General features: G+C 39.8%; 1 protein-coding gene across 1 annotated transcript in view; it reads right to left on the reverse strand.

Annotated features, from left to right (window-relative positions):
* The window catches only part of ctnna2 (catenin (cadherin-associated protein), alpha 2), a 393,607-nt gene that overhangs the window by 39,690 nt on the left and 340,159 nt on the right, over positions 1–13,758 (reverse strand). The window contains exons 10-12 of the mRNA XM_042485341.2: positions 3,935–4,027; positions 2,056–2,212; positions 1,179–1,379 (exon numbers count right to left, since the gene is read on the reverse strand). Of these exons, the coding sequence (XP_042341275.1) occupies positions 1,179–1,379; positions 2,056–2,212; positions 3,935–4,027 (451 nt within the window). The remainder of the gene's footprint in view (positions 1–1,178; positions 1,380–2,055; positions 2,213–3,934; positions 4,028–13,758) is intronic.

Below are 13,758 nucleotides of genomic sequence, written 5' to 3' on the forward strand. Positions count from 1 at the left end.
ATACTGTAGCAGATTCTATTGGTCGGTCTTGCAGTCTTGTGGCCTGCTTTGTCTTTTACTTTGCTCAATCTTATGAGGGCAAAGCAACAGCATGGCCGTCTACATAATCACTGAGCTACCGATCAAGCGCTCATTGACATAGTTTCGTTGTCACTGGCTTGTGTGTGTCTGCTACTGCAACAAAGCATCATGACTCATCAAAAGTTTGCATTTGGTCAAAAAAGATCTATAATTTTTATCAATGTTAAACATCCCCATGTGCACTGAAATACACAGGAAGCTGGCATAGCGTCAGCTAATATAGCTAAATAACACAGTACCACAGCTAGAAACAAAAACATATGACTGGTTGATGCTTTACTTCACCATAGGAGCACTGAAAAGAGTTAGGGTCAGCTCAGTTTTGAGCAGGAGCATGTAACAGCAGCAGTTTGTAACTTCATGTCATCGGCTTCCACTGAAAATGACTTGTAGCCTGTTGCTGTGTCGCTTGTAGGGTGAACACAGCTTTTTAATTAAAAAATCATAAAAACTCCAAAGATATATAAATTAAGAGGTCTAATCCATTATATGCCAAGCTAACAGAGCATTTAAATTTCACAGCACTAAACACAACTCTTAAAGTTCACTCTTCACTCCCTACATTTTCTTCACACCCCATATACTGTGAGCAGTATTCAGTCACATGTGGGGGGAGCCAATCTTTAGGTGGGACTGAAACAAATGTTGGCCCTGAATCTGGTCTGCCACAGGGATAAACTCAGGTCTCCTGGAAAGTGCCGTGACACAGACGCTGCACAGTGATGGAGAAAAAAAGATAACAAATGAAAAATGGATGAGAGGCAAGAGTGGCCGAGGAGTGAACAGGTGGCGTCCAAGGTTTGTGTTAGAGCCAAGACACTGATCCAAACTGTGGGACACTCGGCATCCAGACAATTAAGGTGTGTTTGTAAGTCACTGACCAGGCTTGGGAGCTAATGTAAGCGCTAGTGTGTGTTTGTTCCTGTGTGGGTGTGTTTCACTTCTTCTCATGAAAGTAGCTGAACTGACCAAAAGGATTGTGGCAGAATGTTTGATGCAAGCACAGTACTAGGGTGAAGGATACTGCATTCATCTTCACAATACACATGAAAAAGTGACTTTTTGTGCCACATGAGCTTTGTGTACAGAACACCAACCGGTCTCAGACAGAAGCTTGATGGACTCCAGCACACGCTCAGTGTAGACCCCAGGTTCGTAGTTTTCCATCTCAGCGTTAATGATGTGGACCACACGAGCAGCTCGACCCCGGATAGCTCCAGCAGTTCGGTCAAGAGTGTCCACATCTCCCTCTTGCAGAGCAATTACGCATTTGTTGACATCCTCAAGGATGTGGTTCTCTTTGGAGAGAAAAAAAAAAAAACCCCAACATTGAATGGATTTGGAAACTCATATAATCATGATTCTTCAAATTTCCTAGTGAAATAAACATTGCGTGTGCTTGAGATGAAGCATGTTTCATGTTTGTCCCTGAAAGTGAAAGCGTTGTTGTCCATATATAAATACAAAATGCTGAACAATTACATTTTATTTTCTGAACTTCTTCTTAAAAAACATTCCACTATATTTATCGATCAAACAAAAGTGCACACATAACCTCAATGAATGTGAAGTAGTGTGACAACAAACTCATTATAGACTTACAGTGTTATACTTTGGTGCACATGTCAAGATTTATTAAATCCTAAGAAGATGACAAATAAATGAAAAATATATGAAACAAAAATATATGAAATGCAAATATATGAAACAAAATACAAACAGCAATTTGCTTTCAGGTTGTTTTGCTTTCTGACTTTGTGTTTTCTCTGATTTGCTCTATTGTTTTTCAGATTTTGTAGTTTCTTATTTGTTATAATCCAAATAATGATTTTGTTTTCCACACTGAGCCAAGAAACCCCTTCAACTTGATGTCTGAAGCTTTCAGCCACTAAATAAAAATGGCTGTGACAGATTTTAGGAATATGTGGATCTTTTTCTTCAATTAGCCAATCAGTGAAGAATTTGTGCTCATACCTGACACAGAAAGAAAGTCATCCACAGAGGTGATGTCATCCACTGCCTCGGTTAGGATGCGCACCTGCTTCTCCCACTGATCCTTGAAAACATCCATGTTGTCCTGAGCAACCTTGCTTTGGGGGCGGGCAGCCAGAGTGAGAGCTGCGTTGATAACCTGATGTAGAAGACAGATCATTAATGTTAGACAAGGTTTGTAAACAACAACAACACATATTGTATTATGTTCAAGGATAAGACTGGCCTTGTTCTACATTGTCAAAAAAAAAACATTAAAAGACCAAAACCAATGATCATCTTACATAAGCCTCCATAAAAGCCTCCTCTATTTAGACCTGCATTTTGGGAATCACATCACTACTGGATAGTGCTAAATACAGGTATACACCCACCTAGACGTATCTCCGATCCAATCACTCATGTGTAACCATGGCAACCTGTGGCTACCTGGGGTCTACAAGCAATTTAAAAATAGTTCTATGACTAAATTACGGCTAACAAAGTGAAACATCACACTTTTATCACACAAACACAGCAATATTGACATTACAGAACTGTCTTTGTCACTATCCGTAATTAATGTTGTCCTCTACCCCTTTGTAATGTGGAATACTTATGCCTGCTGGTGTGCAGTGTTTGCTTACCACAATATTATTACAGAAATAGTGCGCAGTTCAAATACTATTGGTTTCATACTTAAGTCACAGACATACTTAAAAAATCCTGCATGCTAGTTTAGTCTACTAAATAGCACGCAGATGTGGAATTTCAGTGATACATGTTTTTGTTAAAACATAACATTAATGTTTGTTGTCCAGAAACCCCATGGATGCGTTCAAGAAACGTACCTCTTCCTGCAGCTTGAAGTGAGCAAGGTTATCTTTTCTACAAAGTATCCTGACTTCAAGAGTCTGATCGTTGTAAGATAGAACATTTGGCTTTAGGCCAAAAGAGATCAACACGTCACAGGATTTTAAAAAGATGAAAATAAAAAAAGACAAATTAAGTCCTTATATTCTTTTTTTCTTTTTAGATCAGCAACATCCTGCTGTGTCTCTTCACATCAACAGACTCGTAGGACACACAGTATTAATCATATCACTGACAGCTGGCATGTGTACTTTAACCAGAAGTAGCATTTTTTTTCTTCTTCCTGTTCTTTTTCACTTCTTGCTTATTAGATGTAGTTGTAGTTAAATGGATTTGATGTAGAAAAAGAGACGCTGTGATCTGGACATGGCAATCGCTGTGGCTGTGTGTTTGTCTGTGCATGTGTGTGTGTTTGCATGTGTGAAGATAGGGGACCTGGGTTAACTCTACCCAGAACAGATGGAAATATTTCTCTTTGTTCCACCCCCTCTTTGTTCCTCCTTCCCCAGCCACTAAGTCTGTGTCTGTTATGTTTTTTAATCTGTCTGTGTTGAGCATTGCCAAGAGGTAGCAGGAGACAGTTCCTTCCCAAGTTTTCACAGTAAGTGGGTCTCAGCAGGTGTGCATAGTGGGGCCCATGCATTAGGTCCTGAATCTTAAATTCAGCCTGCCTTCTCCATCTCTTTCCTCCATTACTATGTTGAGTCCCGTGCGAATGCCTACCGTTAACCTTGGAAACAATGGATCAATATCAGCCTCCTACTTTGCTTGCATCCTGAGAACCAGTACTACAAGGTCCACCTACACATTACTCATAGCTCTTCCTCCCATTCTGCCAACTGTAATTCTTTCCCTGTCATTTCTCACTATTCCAATTTGTAAACTCTCTCTAAAGAAACTCCTTTGAGATGAATTCAGAAGAGTTTATAATTACCAAAACATTTTGGCCATAGTGCTTGTGAATAGAGCTGTTTTTTTTTTTGGATGAAAGTGTATTTGAAGTCCTCACCTGTGGACATAGGCTGTCAATTTGGGTGGCAGCCATTCGAACCAACTTCACACCCTCTTCATTGTTGGAGATGGAGCAAGCCAGGTTGGCCACCTGAGTAAACAAGCAAAAAAGAGAGGACACAACACTTAAAACAGAATGCATTTCACTTAAATGTCACGTACACAAAAAGTTTTTCCACTGCCACACTGGCAGACTCCTGACTGAAGTGGACAGGTTCCCAATTTGTCTGGTCCTAAAACAACATTCACATGCCCACACGTACAATGAAACACTCCTTGGTTTTCGTATTTGTTTCTTCTTTGCTTACAGGCTATAAAGAGACCCTGCTTTTTTTCCCCTAACCTTTCTTTCTAGGGGTGTCGGTTTCAATTAATTCTGCTTTTGGTAGCAACTAACAGGTTAATTTTTAAGAAAACAAACAACAAACAAACAAACAAAAAACAGAAAATGACCTGAAATACAACAGGGATGTCCTTTAAGTCCAGTGCTCCACTGACTGAGTGAACTAGAGGGCTGAAATCCAGAGCACCATCCATTTAAATATGTTAAAACGTTCATGTTTTGTGCTGTAAATTTAGTGCCTTTTTTCAGACAGTGGGCTGGCCATGTTAACATGTAAAAACATAGTCCCCACTGCCTATCCTCTGGTTTTCGATGGTTAGCCAACCTTGGCTGCTCTGCAATGCACACTGCACCAGTCCGGCAGCTAGCAGTGTCACTCATTCAGCAATGACATAGTCCTAGTGTGGGATGGTGTCACTATGAAGAAAAGTTCAAGCAGCGTGCACATCCAAAGGCGATGAGAACTAGGTGCTGGATCAAGCCTAAAACAGACATTAAAAAAAGCAAAGAATCCGCACACTAGCATATGCTCCCAAAAGATTTATTAAATACCTCCACATGTGTGACGTTTCGGGGGCAAGGGCGATTGCATGAAACATCACACGTGTGGATGTATTTTATAAATCTTTTGGGAGCATATGCTAGTGTGCAGATTCTTTCCATTTTTTTATGGTGTTTTTTTTTATCATGCACACCCTGTAGTCTCCCCCAGCCCCCTTAGAATTGTTAACTATGTTAACATCACTTGCTGTGCTAACAGTGCTACCAGTGATAACATAATTAACAATGCCAAAGAGGGTTTGCAGATCTGTGGGAAACAAACATTTATGACACTTACATGTTTTGTTCAGCAAGACAGTCCTCAGAAATGAACACCACTTCTACTATTTTGAAGCCTAAATGCAATGCCCAGAATTAAAAAGCTAACATTAGGCTAAAAATGAACAATATAATTTGACTTCACCCCCACAATGAGGCTGTAAAGCCGTGTTCAGTACAGCTTGGCATGATGTGCTTTTGCAGTCTCATTTAGCGACTTTTTAGCAACTGTCTTTTTCAAGAAACAGAAGCTTCAAAATGTGTGCAAGTGGTGTATTTACTTACATATTTTATGTCGCAGATCAAAATGTGAAAGTCTCTTGAGCTTGTGTTAACCGCAGACCTCATTTCTGACATCTAACCAAAACTGACTTATTTTTGGGTTTGGGGTACTCTATCGACCCACATGCTCTCAACAGTTCACCGATTAACAGTTTAACATTGACATCCCTATTTCATTCTCAAACACTCCAACAGCACTCCTGGCCTTGTTTTTAATTACACAGAATAGCCAGTATCACATTAGATAACACAGCTGGCATGTCACATTTGTACTGCACAGTTTGTGGAAATACACTCATAGCTGGACGTCACAGATGTTATCAGTCTGACATATAATGGGTGAGAACTCCTTTGTACAGACCCCTGATGGGACACAGTCCTCCAAATTATTGCAATAACATCACGGTGGAGGGCATGTATGTCAAGAGTGCTTGTGACATAGCAGAGTGACACAGCACAGGTTGGAACATAGCGCTCAGTTGCTGCAAAGTAATTGCATTCATTCAGATCCAAAATGGCCAGGTCCACACAATATGTATAGAGAAAGCCTAACTCATTAGGTTGACATTTCCAGCATGCCTGTGATGCATGACTAGCATGCCTAAATCATTATGAGGCTTGGTGGTGCAAAGAGGTGCTTTATTGTATAATTAAGGTGCCAGATGGTTTTTATGTATGAAACAACCGTTACCTTGATTTATGTCTGTCCTTCTAAGGTACAGCTTCTTGATAACATGTTGCCAGCATGACTCTTCGATTGGATCCAGCTTTTCACAGTAATTCTTTAAAATCATGTCAAGATGATCTTGCATCTTAGCAAATGTATCTCTCTGCAGTTCTTTTTTTTTTTTTTTTAACCAAATATGTTTGATTGATGGCATTTGAGGATTTGGTGATGCGGTGTATAATACAGACTGTTTGGTTAATGGCAACTGTTTGGATAATTTTAAAAAAGATGGTATACAATACTGGAACCCATAACCACATCTCTATCAGTTTCTTCTTGACACACACACATGCACACACAAACACACAGTCTGCTGTATCCCCATGTGCAGTCATCACTTTTCTCCACATCACAGTTAATTTTCATAACTTAAAACTCTATATAATCCAATACCATCCTTAAGTAAATCAGATTGCAGCATGAGCCCAGGCTTTGAAACTGAGCTAAACAGACACATGCCTGTTGGCAGCAAAAGGTGCCAGTCTGTATTAGCACTTCTAGTGCTCACATGTCACTGTTTGAGGCAAATTGAGGTAAATCAAATTTGTGTTAGAGGACTCTTGCTTAGAGCTCTGTCTCTTTACTCATGACAGCAATGAGCACATTGATGGATTGCAGTCCTTTATGTGAAGCAGTGTGCGTATGTGTTTAAACTGTGTGTGTGTGTGTGTGTGTTTGAAAGAGAGAAACAGGGTGTGATTCAGAGTCGGTGTTCCACGTAAATGTGAGTGGCTGCTTGCAGAAGGTTTGAAAAAAAAAACCACACAAAGCATAATTTAAAGGACAACTGCGGCATAATTTGAGTTTCCTGCACTCACTTACTGGTTTACATTGCAGTAAACTATACACAGCATTTTTCGGAACCTTTATTATGCTATGACATATTTGCACATTTTACCTTGTCTTGAAATGAATGCCGTGCCTCTACAATACACTCCCAGTAGAGAATACAGTGAGCAAATAAAGCCGTTATTGTTTAAAATTTAATTATATGTTCCTTTTACTTTAATGGATAACAGCTGGAGGAAGCATCCTGCTTTGGTTTCTCTATTGGTTCTCCACTGATGGAACACTTACCATTGTATTAGCATGTAAAACTCTCCTCTCTTGTCTGATCTCTCCTAAATGCAATGGACCAATTTCGAGGGATTGATGGCGTGATATTTTTGTTCCAATCAAACTCGGTGCAGGTTTGTGGGCTGAAACTGAAGTCATGCTGACATTCACGTCGAATAACAAAGCCTCGCTCTTCGCTGTGTCTCCATAAAGTAGCTGGCTTTCAAGAAGTAGGACAAAGGTTCAGCACTTTTTCCATTTAGCTCTTTTTCCAATTACAGCATAATTGCGGTACCTGACTCGGAGAAAGCAAGTCCCCCTTTTTCTGTCTTTATACTGTAGTTTCCTTTCTGTATTTCTGCTCGGGCCCAGCGGCCAATGTGAGGCTCTGCTGGGCCCCGTGTGAGGCTAAAGGGGCAGAGGGCTTTCTAGAGGCTGGAAACATGCCCAAAAGGCCCACTCCCTCTTATCCCAAAACAGAGAGCTGGGCCAGGGCCAATGCTGCAACATCCAGCCAAAACTACTAATTGCAATTATCTAAGGAAGTGCCTCTCCTTTGAGGTTTTGTTTTTTTTTTTTTCAAAGAGAGGAGGGAAAAACCAAGACAGAAGGTTTGAGACTACACCACGCAAGCCTAATGCTGATACGGTCAAGGATGTTGGAACAGAATATGCAATTCAAAGAGGTGTGTGTGTGTGTGTGTGTGTGTGTGTGTGTTAGAGAGGGAGAGAGAGGGAGCAATAGAGAGAGAGATCCCTGCTGAATGCTCATTCTTCATTTTAGCCTCGAACAAAGAACTATCGATTTTGTCCTTTTGCTCTGCCCTGGATAATCACTTCAATTCTAATTTGATGAAGGTTTCCACTGCAGTTGGAGAGATGGGCATTCTCATGTATGCTATCTAAATCACCTAAATGGAGCTGAGTAACTGAAAATAGATCTGACAGTGTCATTTTTTCCCATTTTTTTATGCAGGAGGTTGTTACTTAGAACCTCAAATCTATCCTCGGGAAAACACTGATGATGGTAATACATTAGAGAACATCTTAACAGTCTCTCTTCATTGCTATTTAGCACTGTCTTTGCACAAAGCACATAATCAGTTTATCCGAGTAATCTCCTGAATCTCTTCCCTCTGTATGGTTTAAAACTTCTGACAAATTACTTTTTTCCTTCAATTTTTAAAATGTATTATATTTTATATCTTTGATCGGTCTGGACAGGGCGAACACTTGCTGTGCCAATGAGCAGGAAGGCGGAGCCAGAAGAGGACTCTCCTTACTTTCACTCAGGACGGTCAGCACCCCCGTAAACCATCTCCACAGCCATTTTCGAGCAGCTCCATCACACAAATCTCCCTTCCAGTTACTAACTCTCTGGTGTCAGCCAAGGTTCTGGGCGCAACAGCTTCACCCGAGTAGGAAGCAAGAGGCGGGCTTGAAAAGGAGAAGCTTGGGAGTGAAAGGAGAAATCAGTAGGGATGACGTGACAAAGCAGTTTGTTTTATTAACGGTTCGGTGTGTAGGATTTAGGGAGATCCACTGGCAGAAATGAAATATAGCATAACAAGTATGTTTTATCACCTGAAAATAAGAATTGCTGTGTTTCCATTACCTTAGAATGAGCCGTTTATATCTACACAGGGAGCGGGTCCTTGTTCATGGAGTTTGCCATGTTGCACCAATATATTTCTACAATAGCCCAGAGTGGACAAACCAAACTCTGGCTCCAGAATGGGCCATTCACAATTTTGTGTCAGCCATTGTAGTTAGCAGCACCTATGTGATGGGCCAAACAGCATTGAAAAAAACAGATTTTTAACATGAAAATGCTTCATTCAGTGTTTGTGCCAGTTTTAATCACAGGATCTGTTATCTTGGAGGAGGGAGAGTCCTCCCTAGATAATTTGGCTCCAGGTACAAACCTCATGAATGTTTGGTTCTTAAGTTATCAAAGAAAAAAGGTGAGCACACATTAGCAGTTCCTCAAGCCGAAGAGGATCAAATTAACACTGATTTGTAATGTGAAACTGCTTTATTTACTGTTTGTTTTAGAGAGATGGAGACTTCTGTTGATAATTTAACCCCCAATAAAAAACCTCCTGAACAATGAACCTTGAAGGAATTGAACTAGGCAGTTCATGCTTGTTACAGGGAAGAAGTTTCAGCTGGTTGCAATCTGCAATCCTCTCTACTAGATGCCACTATATCCTCCAGAGTGCTCCTTTATGTCATCTGGAAGCCTACTTGTTGCATGGATGGTTATGGCAGTTTTTATTGACATGTATCTCACCACATATCTCACTGCTCTTTTTCAGCCTCTCTACCGCTTGTGCACACATGAGCGCCGTCATGCTCTCACACACACTCACAATAAATAAATAAATCAGTCTGTCAACATAGATGTAGCAGAACATGTAACAGGGGAATATAGTATGCAGGCTGTGAAACAATTACAGGCCCACCCTCGCTGCAGTGCTTCTATTTGTTTTAGTCAGGAGCTGTCAGCTTTCAGCGGGACGCCTGTGAATGCAACTCATAGACAGGAGGTGACAGAAACAGGTTAAGGTGCATCACATTAGGTGACACCACATGTCAAGGTTGTGTGAAGGTCAAGTCTGCAGGGAATATCAAGCAACGGGAGCGGACGACCTGCTGTGTGTGACTATAAACCACGCCTTTGAAAATCAATGCCTATTAAGGATTGAAGTGCGTTTTGCCTCAGGAAGAATGCCCACCGGGCTCGCAACTACATCAAAAGGCATGCCAGACCTTACAGCATATTAAACAAGAAAAGTGTGAAATAACAAGAACAAAGGTAATACATTTTCAAGCATGTTCGCCATGATAACGGTTGTAATGTCTACCATACGCTTGGATCTTGTTCAAATGAAAGCAGTTTGTGATTTTGGTGGATTACTAATTTTAGACCAACAAATTTGACATTTTTAATAAATTCTTATTTGTGTAATATCTCAGACTTAATGCTGTGAAATATATTGGAAAACAATGCAATAAACAGTCTATGTGAGGATAGAACATGATGTGAAATTAGGGAATGGCTTTCTGAGTCATTTTGATTGCAGATTGCACTTTAATTGCTCCCCCTGCTACCTTTTTTTCCCATTTCCCCACCCACCCTTGCCTGAGAGACAAAGTGGACCTAAATTGCGAGTGACTCTAATGCACTTAGGAGTTCTCTCTACACTTCCTAACTCGGAATGGAAATGAGTTTAAGTCACTGTTTACTAAGTGACAGGTCCACTAATATGTGGCTGACTGGGATACAACCCTACACTCCTCCACACACACTGCCTCCCAGCGGACCCCTGGTTCAGTTCGTCAACTCCATGCGTCGAGACGCAGCCGCTATCACAAATAAAAGCATGCACACACACGCACACGCGTGCGCGCGCGCACACACACACACACACACACACACACACACACACACACACACACACACACACACACAGAAACAAAGCCTGTCTCTCATTATTTGCAATGCCCAGATCTTTGGAGATAAAAGATCAGTGTTCACCCACTAGAGTGAGTATCAGGAGTTCACCCCTGCATTAGATCAAGAGGATTAAATATAAGGTGTGGGTTGGGAACACTTCTGTTTCTTGGTTGACTTCATGTGAATAGGAAGACATGCAGTGGCGGTAGGCGATAGGGCCAAAATCTTTTAACCCAGTTTATGTAATTTTATATCGTGGTTTCGGTGTATAGCAGGGTAGAGGAATTCTGGATGGGAATCACCCGAGGACTAAATACTTTAGTCACAATATAATATTACTGTGATTTTGGATGTTTTACAGTGTGCTGAGTATTGGTATAACATACATCGCAATATATTGCTATTTATTACCTTTTTGTAACTAATTTCTGCCCCCAAAAGACAAAAACTTAGTCAGCATCTGTTTTATCTAATAAGATAAACTTTCTCACTTCAAAAATTTTCCTTCCAACAAATGTATCTATTGGACTGGAAATGCAACTGATTTTATAATTCTAATTCTCTACCAAAACCTAAATTAGTATTTATAATATCAATATGTTTTTAAAATAAAAAATCAATACTTTGCACCTGTGTGTCGACACAATCTTGTCACACAATATATCACGATACTATGCTGTACTGACCCCCCTCTTCAATTAATTAATATAATATACTGTTTAAAATAACTGCACTTCACCACATTTGATTATTTTTTGTTTCAACTGAAACTTAAAAAAAGAAGAAAAATAATTACATACATAACTACAATAGCTCACATTGACAACATCAGCTCAATGAACTCAAACTGTAAATTTAAGATTATTTTTAAAGGAAAGCTTTAAGGTTCCCAAAGACAATATTTGTAGAAGTTACAGGTTTCTGTATTTGCAGCCTCACTCTCCTCCTCCATGTCTGCCCAAATCATGTTAGCTTGCGAGGCAGCTGGACTCGCAGGATCACACAAAAATCAGACACACAAGCATCCAGCCTTGATTTTCTACGTAGCCGCAAATACCTCTTGCGGTACCAACACTGCCAAATCTCTACAAAGGAACACATTTCTACCTTTGCACGGGTTATACGTTACATCACCCAACCCTGCATACAAGAAGACAACATGTTTAAATTGCAAAAAAAAAAGAAAAAAAAGAAGAACCATTACCACGGTGCCATATAGAGCAATATGAAAAACCCTACTATATACACTCTTTGGCCACTTTATTTCGGTACACCTGTGAAATCTAATTTGATCCAGTGCTACAGCTCAGCCATAAACAATACCTTTACATTAAAATAATAACAAACTTAACTGCAAACATAAATTCTGAAGCATACTAGAAATGCATTTCCATATAACACAGTCCATTGTGACAAGGTTCAATAATAATACAATTGAATTCTCAACAAGCTTTATCAAAAACAGGCAATGAGCTTTGTTAAGGTGACAGCTGTTGTACTGATTTCCTTAATAGAGCATTCAGGGCATGTAGGTTCCACTACACATTATAGCCAGTGTTTTTATAACTGTAAAAATGAGTGTGGACAATTTGACTGTTAAAAAAGACAGTTGTCAACTGAACTATTAAAAAATAAGAGAACAAAATCAAACAAAAACTACAACGTGACAAAATATACAAAACTAATTGAAATTAAATACATTACAGAAAACAAAGGTTTTAATTGTTGTTTATTAGTGCGTGTATACCCAGGGGTTTTATGCTGTTCTGTAAGGTGCTTAAAGAAATCAGGTGAAGACATCCACAGAGGGCCCTTTATAGCAACACAGAAGTTCACTGACCCGACTCCATACGGTCAATGAATCCATAACAAAGCCGCCTCTGGGTCAGCAAAAGCTATTGTACACATCCCCTTTAACTAAAACTTTACAATAGGAGCATGCACAGGTGTGACTGAGGTGGGGGTGTGCACACGGGCGCAGAGGAAATGAGACAGTCCACTCTGCAGTACATCCATTATAGTTCTATGCCTCAACTTTCTTTCCCTGAAAAATGACTTCCATTAATTACCCTGTAATGTGTTTAATGCTGCTCCTCAGTGTGTTAGATAATTAAGCTTGCTTTTTGACAGCGCCATTTTTAATGGACCACTGCTGTGTTCAGTTTCTGTTCATTTAGACATGCGTGCAGTGAGAGATAGACCTTGCATTTGTATTTGGTCCTTTCATTTCATGATCAATACTGTTTACAGCATCTGAGGTCTGTAGCTCAAGTACTCTAAAAACAAACATTTAGAAATTCTCTTTAATCCTGCTTTGAATGATTTTGATAATGCCAGCCGAACTCTTAATTTCAGCTAAAACAAAAACATGAAATGCCCCCTAAAACAAACCAAGATTAAGACTAACAAAGTAAAATCTGTGATTCAAAAACTGAACTAAAAAAACTACACCTTTATTCCTTGGACCTACAGTAGCTGGGACACCAAAACCCTCAACAGAGCTCCACTCCATCAAGATAGACACTTGAAATTCTGAACTAACAAAATAAACAATCTGTCAATCGTCTGTTTTTTCACTATGACTTTGATGATGCTATACTTGCAAACCTAGAGGGCCGTTTATTGATTACATGTGGCTACAGGTTTGGAGCTCTGCTCCTCTTGGATGCCTTGTTTCTGTGACTTTGAAATATATAAGACAGGCTCTTCATAACACATTCTATTTTATTTAACGTTGGAACATCTCTCAGAGGTCCTATTTTCTCAAAAATAAAAAGGTTGGAAGAGGTTTTGAATTTTAAATAGTTTACTCATTCACCATTTTATGCCATGATTTTTTATTTTTGTGTCCATTCGCAGTTTTGATTTTACTCATGTTGGTCTGAGACTGTTGGCTGTTGATTAAAAGGTCTAGTGTCTAGAATTTAGGGGCATCTAGTCGTGACGTTGCATATTGCGAAGAGCTGAAAGGAGACAAAAACAAAAAAATGTGAATAGCATTATCTAGAGCCAACATGTTGTCATCCCAACTCATCACATGGTGCCGCTCTGTCAGTGACCTTCCACGTCTACTCATAAAATTTTAGGTTTCCATTATTCCATTATATTATTATTATTAAGTGATGTCAACAAATGC

Source organism: Plectropomus leopardus, chromosome 3 (genome assembly GCF_026936395.1).
Source record: "Plectropomus leopardus strain MGB_pleo_1.0 chromosome 3, ASM2693639v1, whole genome shotgun sequence".
Lineage (NCBI taxonomy): Eukaryota > Metazoa > Chordata > Actinopteri > Perciformes > Serranidae > Plectropomus > Plectropomus leopardus.